This window comes from Humulus lupulus, chromosome 2 (genome assembly GCF_963169125.1).
Source record: "Humulus lupulus chromosome 2, drHumLupu1.1, whole genome shotgun sequence".
NCBI classification, from domain to species: domain Eukaryota; kingdom Viridiplantae; phylum Streptophyta; class Magnoliopsida; order Rosales; family Cannabaceae; genus Humulus; species Humulus lupulus.
The window spans coordinates 255,718,927-255,730,241 of NC_084794.1; the positions used below are offsets into that span (position 1 = coordinate 255,718,927).

Consider the following 11,315-nt stretch of genomic DNA (forward strand, 5'->3'; position numbering starts at 1 on the left):
TTAAGCAACTCTTTAAACTTCTAAGCAACTCATAATTCTCACAAACAATCTATAAAGCAACCTTTGAAAAATCTGAGACAATTCTACATAACAACCTATTAAGTATAATATAAAATAGCATGTTACACAACCTATGAAACAACATGTTAAGCAACTATTTGAGCTCCTTACGCAATTCTTAAAGCAACTTGATAAACATCTCATAAAACAACTATTTAAGCAACCCTTGAAACTCTTTAAGCAACCCTAGATAGCAACCTGTGAAGCAACCTTAGAAACTCCTTAAGCAATCCATAATCATCATAAAACAACATGTTAAGCAATCGTTAACAACCCATAATCTTCATAAGCAATCTATAAAGTAACATTTTAAGCAACCCTTGAAAATTCTGAAACAATTTTATATAACAACCTATTAAGCAACATGTTAAACAACCTTAAATATCCTAAGCAACTCATAAAACAACATATTAAACAACCCTTAAAACTCCTTACACAATCCTTAAAGAAACTTGATTAACAACTCATAAAGCAACATTTGAAACTTCTTAAGCAACCATTGAAACTCCTTAAGCAACCATAAAAAGTTTCATTTATATAGTTGCATAGCAACATAAAGTTTCATTTTTGTAGTATTAAAAATTTCAATTAACAAGTTCATTAAGAAATATGCACCAATCACCACAACTCAAAATTAGAGGAAAAAAAACATTGAAGGTGAGAAGAATTAAAGGTTGCAACCTCCTTTATTTTATTTCTTCAAAACAAAGACTTAAAAAAAGAATGAATAATCAATTTAATTAAAACATCATCATAACTTCACATGGATATTTCTAATTTTTCAACTTGACACATTTAAAATTTTCACAATTATGAAATTTTCCTCAGTATTATATTAATAGAATTGTTGATCTTCGACTTTGTTTCAAGTGACATATATAATTATGAAAATGGGAAGATGAAACGTATCAATACATAATATATACTTGGTTTTTTTAGAAATGCAGCTACTCCACGTATTAAACATATACCCACATAATTTCCACATATTGATACCCACATAATTTTACCTATACGTTAGTGGTACTTCTGGCATGTGACAATAACAAAACATATTACATATACCCATATTTGACTATGCTTTCTTCACTTTCAAATTAAACCAAAATATACATTGTTTGTAATACTTGCTTCAGACATGTACTATAGTCAAATCGTATTTTTGAAAAAAATCTTAAAGGTATATATTAATGAATTGATTTTTTTTTTATACTGTATTTTTGCATTAAAACTTCTGTATATATGTATTAATGAAAAAAGCTCTTGATAAAATCCCATTAACATATGAAATTATCATTATATAACTACAATCAATACCCAAAATTTAATTTTAATAGTTTACAAATATCCAAAAAAATATTAATATTATATGTAGCTTATCAATCTTTTTCTTAATTTTTCTTTTCCCAAAATTATTAGCCCAAATCCGAACATGAAAAACCGAAAATGAGTCCAACATGCACTCATATTACTTCTAACTTGACCCATTGAACATTCAGACAAATTGTTAATTTTCACTTTCTGATTTTGTACCAAATATTTCTTGATAGTGAAATGCAATAATGCATATAGCTAGAACAAAAGGCCAATATAATACAATATATAATCTACTGGACAGTGTTTCCTTCATCACCAAAAATCTCAAAGCAGCTAAGAACGAGTAGTAGAATATTCCTCCATTGGTAAATTTAATCAAACTTGAGGACTAATTTGTAAATGTATAAACATGTGTATCAATGTTTATATGCAAGAACAAGACAAAACCCATAAACGGAAATTGGTGGATACAATTGGTTACAATTGGTTTTGGATAACGTGGCAAAAATCCTCCAATGACATGCATTTTTTCATAGCAACTATGCTCTTCTCTTCTATACACTCATGGCCTTAAAACTATATACATTATAACAAAGTTTCTTCAATATTATCTTTTTGTTATATTACCATTTTCTCCTTGGGAGATTTTCCCCCAAGAAACGATAACAATAATAAAATAAATATGGTAGTCTCAGCTGATTGCCGGATTTCCCTCTCGGCTGCCGGCCAGCTACATGGCGTGTCGGGATTGGCTGGGAGGAATTGGAAGCTTGTCAAGTTTTGCAATGGAGAAGTAATGGGAAACAAGTTGAAGCAGACTCAGCTTCAGCAGTCTATTGTTAGAGTTGTTACTAATAAGAATGTTAGGCAACGTGTGTGCATGTCTCTCACTGCTGATGTACCAAGCCAGGCCAAGGTTAGCTCATCTATTACGTATCAAAATATACTAAACAGGAAAACTTGATGAATTGTTTGTGTTATGGTGGAACAAAGTAGAGTTTGGTGTGATATGGCATTGATTTAAAGGGCTTAAAGCTCTATCAATCTAAAGTTTAGAAAAGGGTGTTATAATATTATGTAATGTAGGGCTTAAAATGTCTCGAATATCATCCCCCAACCAATATTTCAAATTCAGGGTTTTGTCAAATGGTTAATAATAGTACAATGACAATTGTGATTTGGGCCAATGATTGAATAGATGACATTTGGGAGAAACAGTACCACATCAGTGTTTGGGCTTGAGATTATTGAACTATCAATGGACTCAAGCCCATGAATTAATCTTACTCAAATCACAGCATGTAGGCTGAACAATAAAGAAGACTAGAAGAGTACCTAGCTATAAACAATGGCTAAAATGGATTGTCTTGGATTAAAGAGTAAGTTAATAAGCCTAAGCAAATCTCAACACAAACAAACATTTGATGTTGAGCATAATTAGTGCTACCTAAGTTCCACCAGATACGTGTATATGTATATATACCAATATATACAAAGACCCTTTAGTCTCAGATTTAGGTCCAAATTATGTACATTGTGATATATGGGATATTAATGCATGCAGTTAAGGGACTTAGATATGGAAAAAAGAGACCCTCGAACAGTTGTGGCAGTCATACTAGGAGGAGGAGCCGGTACTCGGCTTTTCCCCCTCACAAAACGTCGCGCCAAGCCCGCGGTAAGTTTGTGTTGTTTTTCTTTGAGTGGTTTGGCTTCAATTGTGGTTTCACTATTTGCCAAGGTATTGACATTTCATTACTATTATCATTAATATTGCAGGTTCCCATTGGAGGATCATACAGACTGATTGATGTCCCAATGAGCAACTGCATTAACAGTGGAATCAACAAAGTTTATATCCTTACTCAGTTCAACTCAGCTTCACTCAACAGGCATCTCACCCGAGCTTACAACTTTGGCAATGGAAGCTTTGGAGATGGCTATGTTGAGGTATACAGTAACAATTCGTGTTTAGATCACATACCAACATCCATATTCTCAAACCAGAAAATGAAGTAAACAAAACAGAAGAAAGAAAGAGAGAGAGAAAGAAGCTTTAGTTTTTCAAATGTTATGAAGAAAAAAAAATGTCTATTTTCGAAAGCTTCACTCACTATATATCTTTGTTATATGGCCAGGCTCTAGCAGCAACTCAAACTCCAGGAGAGGCAGGGAAAAAGTGGTTCCAAGGTACTGCGGATGCAGTAAGGCAGTTCCATTGGCTGTTTGAGGTATTCAAGCTCAGAACTTTTAGTACTTTACTAACTCACAAGCCTTCTGAATTTGCTAATATACTCAACTCTGTTTGCTTTAGGATGCTAGAAGTAAGGATATTGAGGATGTTCTAATTCTATCAGGAGATCATCTATACAGAATGGACTACATGGACTTTGTTCAAGTAAGCCAAATATCTAGTTTGTTTCCCCGAATGATAAATTATTTGATGGCCGAAACTGAAGGAAAGTATTTTTCTTGTTTTGCAGAATCATAGGCAGAGTGGAGCAGATATTACTCTTTCTTGTCTTCCAATGGATGATAGGTAAGGTTTTGTTATCCCCGTTAAGTTTGCATTTCATTCAGGTTTCTAAATCATGGTTGATCACTTCTGGTTTCTGTTGTACACAAGTTCAGATCTCTCACTAAACCAAAACAAACTCTCTAAGCAGCTAAAAACAATGGTACACTCAATTCATTACTCACGCACACAAGAACAGTGTTACGTGGTTCAGTTGTATTGAACAACCTACATCCACGGGGAAACCAACTCTCAAAGTCTTTATTAATGAGTAATAGAATGTTACAGTACATTACAAAGTGTATTGAGTCCTTTATATAATAGTTGACTCTTTGACCAGAGTCAATACCGAACATAACAGTATTAGGACTTAGAATATGACTAACTCTATCTAACAGCCAGCCAATGCAAAGAAGTCTAATATACACATGTATTAAGTTAGCAGTCAATATCTCACCAATTTCTCCACCTTGACATGTACAATACAAAAAACTTCAAACTAAGAGGCTGGAATCCACGATCACTATGCTCATTCTTCAGGTGATCTGTAGCAAATTTAGACAGTGTCTAAACTATACTGTTGGCAGTGGCTTGGTATGTCAGCTGGATTGTCTTGTGTGGAGATTTTGTTAAGTTTAACTTTTCCTTCTGAGATAATATCTCTGATAAAATGTAGTGTCACATCAACATGTTTGGTCCTTTCATGGAATACTTGATTCTTACGAAGGTGCAGAGCACTTTGGCTGTCACTGAAGACCCCAACAACTCTTTGTTCCACCCCTTAGTTCTTTAGTGATTCCCTTGAGCCATAGAACTTAAACTGCCTCTGTACAAGCTATATACTCTGCTTCTGTTGTAGATAAGGTCACAATAGATTGAAGATTAGCTTTCCAGCTTATAGGGCAACCACATAATTGAAAAACATAACCTGTCCACATATCCAACAACCAGTGATTTATCTGAGTTTGAACCACATACCAATCAAATATTTATGGTACCTTTTAGATGCCTCATAATGTTTTTGACAGCTCTCCAATGTTCCATGCTTGGTTTTCCCATAAATCTGGTCACTGCACTTACCCCATGGCACAAATCAGGTCGGCTACAAACCATAATATACATTACACTCCCGACTATATTTGTACAAAGTATTTTCTCCATATGCCTGCTTTCTTCTTCAGTAAGAGGAGATTCAGCGTTGGAGAGTTTGAATTCTTGACTAATCGGTGTAACCACTGGCTTGACATCTGCAAATCCGAATTTTTCAAGATTTTGGAGATATATCCACTCTGAGATAGCTCTAGTCTTCTATTCCTTCTGTCTCTAATGATTTCAATCCCCAGAATTTTCTTAGCCGAACCTTGGTCTTTCAAGTCAAACTCTCTATTTAACAGCTTCTTTACTTTATCTATGTCACCAATATGCTTGCTTGCAATGAGCATATCATCTACATATAAAAGTAGATAAACTAGAGCCTTGGCATTTCGACATACACGCAGCTATCATATGAGCTTCTCTTGAAACAAGTTTTGGTGACAAAATCGTCAAAACGTTTGTACTATTGCAGTGGTAACTATTTCAATCCATACAATGACCTTTTTAATAGACACACATGATCCTCTTTCCCCTTTACTTCAAAACCTTTTGGTTGTTTCATTAATTTTTTTTTTTTTCTAAATCCCCATGGAGAAAAGTTGTCTTGACATCTTGTTGTTCCAGCTCTAAATCTTCCACAGCTACTAAACTCGGTAACATTCTGATAGATGTATGCTTTACCACTGGTGAAAATATCTCATTATAATCAATTCCCTCTCTTTGAGTAAAGCCTCTAGCCACTAATCTTGCTTTTGTACCAAGCCTTTTCAACTCCAGGAATTCCTTCTTTGAACTTATATATCCATCTACTTCCAACCACTTTCTTTGAACTTATATATCCATCTACTTCCAACCACTTTCTTTCCAGCCGGCTTTTCATCTAGAATCCAGGTTTCATTCTTGTTGAGAGAATCTATCTCTTCCTTCATAGCATTCTCCCACTCAAGCTTATCACTTGACATCATGGCCTCTTCATAAGTGTTTGGTTCATCATCATTCAATGTAGCAACATTCAGTGCGTAGTGAACTACATTTGCATAACCAAATCTGTGAGGTGCTTTAATGGCTCTTCTCTTACGGTCTTTGACCAATTGATAATCTTGAGTGTCAAAATCCTAATCTGCATCACTATTTGATAAATCTTGTTCTTCATCTTCAAGACTTGCTTCAGATTTAGCTTGTTCCACTTGACTTTTCAGTTCAGTAATCTCCACCTCAACTTGTGAATTAATATTTGCTGCTTTTATCATGTCTTTGTCTCGTGTCTGAACATCATCTTTGCACAACTTATCCTCTTCAAAGATCACATCACGACTAACAAAGTACCTTTGATAATTTTCGAGTTCTATGCTCCACATTTTGTATCCTTTCACACCTTCGGGATACCCAAGGAAAATACATTTCCTAGCTCTTGGCTCTAATTTGTCTTGTCTTATGTGTGCACAAGCAACACACCCAAATATGTGATCATACTTAGTAGCTTGTCTAGTCCAACTTAAGGGCGCCTATTGATTAAATATCAAGTCGTGACTACAACCTTTGCCCAAATATTCTTTGGTAACCTTTCAAGACTCAACATACATCTGACCATTTCCAAAATTGTTCTATTCATTCTGTCAGCAAGTCCATTCTGCTGAGGAGTCCGAGGAACAGTTATATGTCTTCCAATACCAGCTTGCCTGCAAGATTTGTAAAATGCATCAGCACAAAACTCCAATCCATTGTTAGTTCTAAACTTTTTAATTTGCCTACCAATCTAATTTTCAAGCATTGCTTTAAACTCTTTAAACTTTTCAAAAACATCATTTTTATTCTTTAATATATAAACCCATACATATCTTGAATGATCATCTGTAAAAGTCAGAAAGTACCTGGCACCACCTCTTGAAATTGTCCTTGATGGTCCCCATAGATCCGAATGTATGTGGTCTAAGATGCCTTTTGTTTTATGTATTCCAGTACCAAACTTCACCCTTGTAGATTTCCCAAGCACACACTGTTCACAGAAGCCCAAATCTTGTATCTGATCTTTGCCAAATACTCCCTTTTTGCAGAGAATTTTTAGACTCCCATGACCAATGTGCCCAAGTCTTCTATGCCAGATCATAGTTGGATTCTTTGTATCCTTTGACGCTATATTAATCTGATCCTTCAAAGTACTTCCCTGTAGTACATAAATCCCATTAACTATAGAGCATTTCATGACTATCATAGATCCCTTGATAACTTTGAGCATGCCATTTTCGACTTTGACTGAACAACTATTCTGATCAAACATTGCAACTAAAATGAGATTCCTTTTTATGTCAGGAACATGCCTTGCTTGCCTCAATTCAGTAACACTCCCTCCTTAATGTAGCTTGATTGTTCCACTTCCAGCCACAGAACATGACTGATTATCACCAAGTTTCATAGTGCCACCATCAACTTTCTTGTAATCTGAAAAATTGTTGCTTATTAGGGCATACATGAAATGAGCAACCCGAGTCTATCACCCATCCTAACTCAAAACAACCATTTGTTACTGCTAAAACCCCTGCACTGTCATAACCTTCACTATCAGCACAATCGGAAACCACATCTGCATCTCCATGTTTCATTTGATTGTAATTCTTTAGGATTGGACAATCTTTCTTCAAGTGAGAAGTCTTGTTACATATGAAGCACCTTCTTTTGAATTTTAAATTCAATTTCCCCTTTCTTGAATCTTGCTGACCCTTGTTCTCTTTCTTGAAAGCCTTACCCCGAACCAATAAACCATCACCTGAGCTTTCTTCTTTCTGTTCTGACCTTCTCTTCATCTCCTTAGACATTAATGCATTTTGCACTTCCTCTAATGTCAATGAGTCTTTACCATACATCATGGTGTCCACAAAAAGTTTATAACTTTTGGTTGGAAGAGAATTCAAAACTATGATTGCTTGGTCCTCATCTTCTATCTTGGACCTATGTTCTCTAAATCAAGAATTATATTATTGAAATCATCCAAATGATCTTCAATATTTTTCCCTGGTGTCATTCTGAAAGAATACATTTTTTGCTTCAAGAACAATCTATTGGCTAAAGATTTTACCATTTCAAGATTTTCCAATTTGAGCCATAGGCTTGCTGCTGTTGTTTCCTTTGAAACTTCCCTCGACACCTTGTCTCCGAGACTAAGAATTATAGCACTATGAGCCTTTTCAAGAATAACAGTCTTCTCTTTTTCAAACAATGCAGCTGGTAGTTTCTTTTCCCCCAACAGAGCATCCTGCAATCCCTGTTGAACCAGTAGAGCCCTCATCTTCACACACCATAAGCCAAAATCGTTCTTGCCTGCAAATTTGTAAATTTCTCCATATCGAACTTGGCACTTCCCATCTTCTCCAATTGTTCACCTGAATCTTGAATTTAAAATCAAGATCTTCCACTTCGAACAGCCTAGCGTCTGATACCAATTGTCGTACACAAGTTCAGATTTCTCACTAACACCAAAATAAACTCTCTAAGCAGCTAAGAACAATGGTACACTCAATTCATTACTCACACACAAGAAGAACACAGTGTTACGTGGTTCAGTTGTATTAAACAACCTACATCCACGGGGAAACCAGCTCTCAAAGTATTTATTAACGAGTAATAGAATGTTACAGTACATTACAAAGTGTATTGAATCCTTTATATAATCGTTGACTCTTTGACCAGAGTCAATACCGAACATAAACTTAGGATATGACTAACTCTATCTAACAGCCAGTCAATGAGAACAAGTCTAATACACACGTGTATTAAGTTAGCAGTCAATATCTCACAATTTCTAATAGGAATATGAATAAATAGGATACTTGGCAGTTTGAATAAATTCTAAGTTGAAACATAGAGTCATAATATTTAGATATGTAAATCTATGCAGTAGATGGCAATGCACTATTTTTTTTGGTTTCAAAATCATTCTTCCTCGTCACCCTTTTGTGATTTTCCTATCTTTCATATAGCCGAGCCTCAGATTTTGGCCTGATGAAGATAGACAATAAAGGAAGAGTCCTCTCATTTAGTGAAAAGCCTAAAGGAGTAGAGCTGAAAAGAATGGTAATACTCGAGTTATGATGCCGCTATAATTTAAATTTGTGTATGAATTTAAGTACTTAACTGCTTATGCTAAATTCAGTAAATTCTTTAGCAAGTAGATACAACAGTTTTGGGACTTTCAAAGGAAGAGGCTGAAAAGAAGCCATATATTGCCTCCATGGGAGTATATGTGTTCAAGAAGGAGATACTTCTGAACCTTCTTAGGTACTGACAACCTGAAGTTCTTCTGTGACAAAGCTGAAGAATTTGTCATTATTTAGTAGATCATGTCAAATTTTACCAGGAGAAAACTAATCACAACATACTGTTTGAAACAGATGGCGTTTTCCAACTGCAAATGATTTTGGATCAGAGATAATCCCTGCCTCAGCCAAAGAATTCTTCATTAAGGTCTGTTAAACCTTTTTTCTTTTCAGCTCATGCAAATTTTCTATTTATTTATCCCATATATGTGTATTTTTCTAAAACAAATTAAAATGGGTAAACAAAATGGTTGACAATTTATACTCACGTTAAATGCATTACACTTTGTTCACTAAGTTATAATGTTCCATAATAAAATTTTCTATGCAGGCTTATTTGTTCAATGATTATTGGGAAGATATAGGAACAATCAGATCCTTCTTTGAGGCAAACCTTGCTCTCACCGAGCATGTAAGTACCTACCAAAAGCCAAAGCCTAATATATATGATTTTATTGGAAATGAAAATTATTTGCAGCCTTATCAACAGAAGCAAATTACTCATAAAAGTTCTTATTGTTCTAGGCAAACAATAATTTTCATGGTTTGTGTGATGTGATATTATGTTTTTTCTTTTCTATTATTTCTTTCAGCCACCAAGGTTTAGTTTCTATAATGCAACAAAGCCAATGTACACTTCAAGAAGAAACTTGCCACCATCAAAAATTGACAGGTGCAAGGTTAGAATTCTCTGTTGAAGCTTTATGATTTAGCTTTTATGAGCCAAGTCAAATCAGATGAACAAGGCACACAAAAAGTTGTCGTAAACCATCTAACCATTTTTGGCTTTCAATTCATTCAAGTTTTAACATTCTTTCTGGTTGTTTATACAGATTGTTGATTCAATCATATCTCATGGAAGTTTCTTAACTAATAGTGTCATAGAGCATAGTGTTGTTGGTATCAGATCCCGGATCAATTCTAATGTTCACTTAAAGGTTTGTTTTTATAACAAATCATATAATATAATTGATATTGGAGATTGAAAAAAAATAATGAAAAAATAAATAAATCATGCAGGATACGGTGATGCTTGGAGCTGATTTTTATGAAACAGAAGCTGAGGTGGCTTCATTGTTTGCTGAGGGAGGGGCTCCTATTGGAATAGGAGAAAACACAAAAATAAAGTAAAAAGAAGTCGTCTTCTCTTTATTAACACTCGAATAGATTTTTGTTAGTTAAGTTACACTGGACTAGGATTTCATGTTTATAAACCTTATGCTTTGTCCATTTTGCAGAGAATGCATCATTGACAAAAATGCAAGAATTGGAAAGAATGTGATCATTGCTAACTCAGAGGTAATACCTTCATAGCAATGAGTAGAAGTGTCATTATATAGTGAAATATTCCAAGTTATTGAATGGTTTTCCTACTTGCAGAGGGTCCAAGAAGCTGATAGATCATCAGAAGGGTTTTACATCCGTTCAGGTGTAACAGTCATACTGAAAAATTCAGTAATCAAAGATGGATCAGTGATCTAAATTTTAATACAATTCTTCCATCCTATACCCTTTTTTTCCTTTCTTTTTGGGCAATATTAGGATTGGAAATGAGAGAAATAAGAAATAGGAGCTACTATGTTCTGTAAATCAAGGCATCCCTAAGTTCTTTACAATGTGGATTGGAAGTGCAACATGCTTATTGTTTTGTAAAATACTGCAAAAATGTGTAACTTCCAAGCCACTTTAAGTGAAAATAGAAATGCATTTCTATTTCAAAATAATCAACCACTCTAGGAGGAATGCCATATTTTATTTTAAATAAAAAACCCCTCAATTTCACTCTTCGCGAGCACGAGTTCAAAACTTAATTATTGCGAGAGTACGTAGTTGCAATCTTTAGGGGCAAAAAAACTCTAGGATATTTCTAATTTGATCCCATAAAAAATTGACGGGTTGGACAGGTTATCATGGCAGCAAATCATGGGCAAGATTACTATACACTCTTCATTGTGAAGAAGGATATTTATCAGGATGGTTGGACAAGTGCAACCCTCCCAACCCACAACTGGGGTTGA

The 11,315-nt window shown here is 34.8% G+C and overlaps 2 protein-coding genes across 2 annotated transcripts; one reads left to right on the forward strand and one right to left on the reverse strand.

The window, feature by feature from the left end:
• The first annotated feature begins 1,946 nt into the window (after positions 1 to 1,946).
• On the forward strand, positions 1,947 to 11,084 carry LOC133819237 (glucose-1-phosphate adenylyltransferase large subunit 1, chloroplastic). The gene is made up of 15 exons (XM_062252433.1): positions 1,947 to 2,293; positions 2,942 to 3,055; positions 3,157 to 3,327; positions 3,516 to 3,608; positions 3,692 to 3,775; positions 3,861 to 3,916; positions 8,962 to 9,055; positions 9,147 to 9,259; positions 9,373 to 9,445; positions 9,629 to 9,709; positions 9,891 to 9,977; positions 10,131 to 10,235; positions 10,318 to 10,424; positions 10,536 to 10,596; positions 10,678 to 11,084. The coding sequence occupies exons 1-15, from the start codon at positions 2,060 to 2,062 to the stop codon at positions 10,777 to 10,779; spliced, it is 1,575 nt and encodes a 524-aa protein (XP_062108417.1). The 5' UTR covers positions 1,947 to 2,059; the 3' UTR covers positions 10,780 to 11,084.
• LOC133819239 (uncharacterized mitochondrial protein AtMg00300-like) lies at positions 4,099 to 8,951 on the reverse strand. The gene is made up of 2 exons (XM_062252437.1): positions 6,859 to 8,951; positions 4,099 to 6,666 (listed from the first exon to the last, which is right to left on the reverse strand). The coding sequence occupies exons 1-2, from the start codon at positions 7,263 to 7,265 to the stop codon at positions 6,507 to 6,509; spliced, it is 567 nt and encodes a 188-aa protein (XP_062108421.1). The 5' UTR covers positions 7,266 to 8,951; the 3' UTR covers positions 4,099 to 6,506.
• Positions 11,085 to 11,315: the final 231 nt, after the last annotated feature.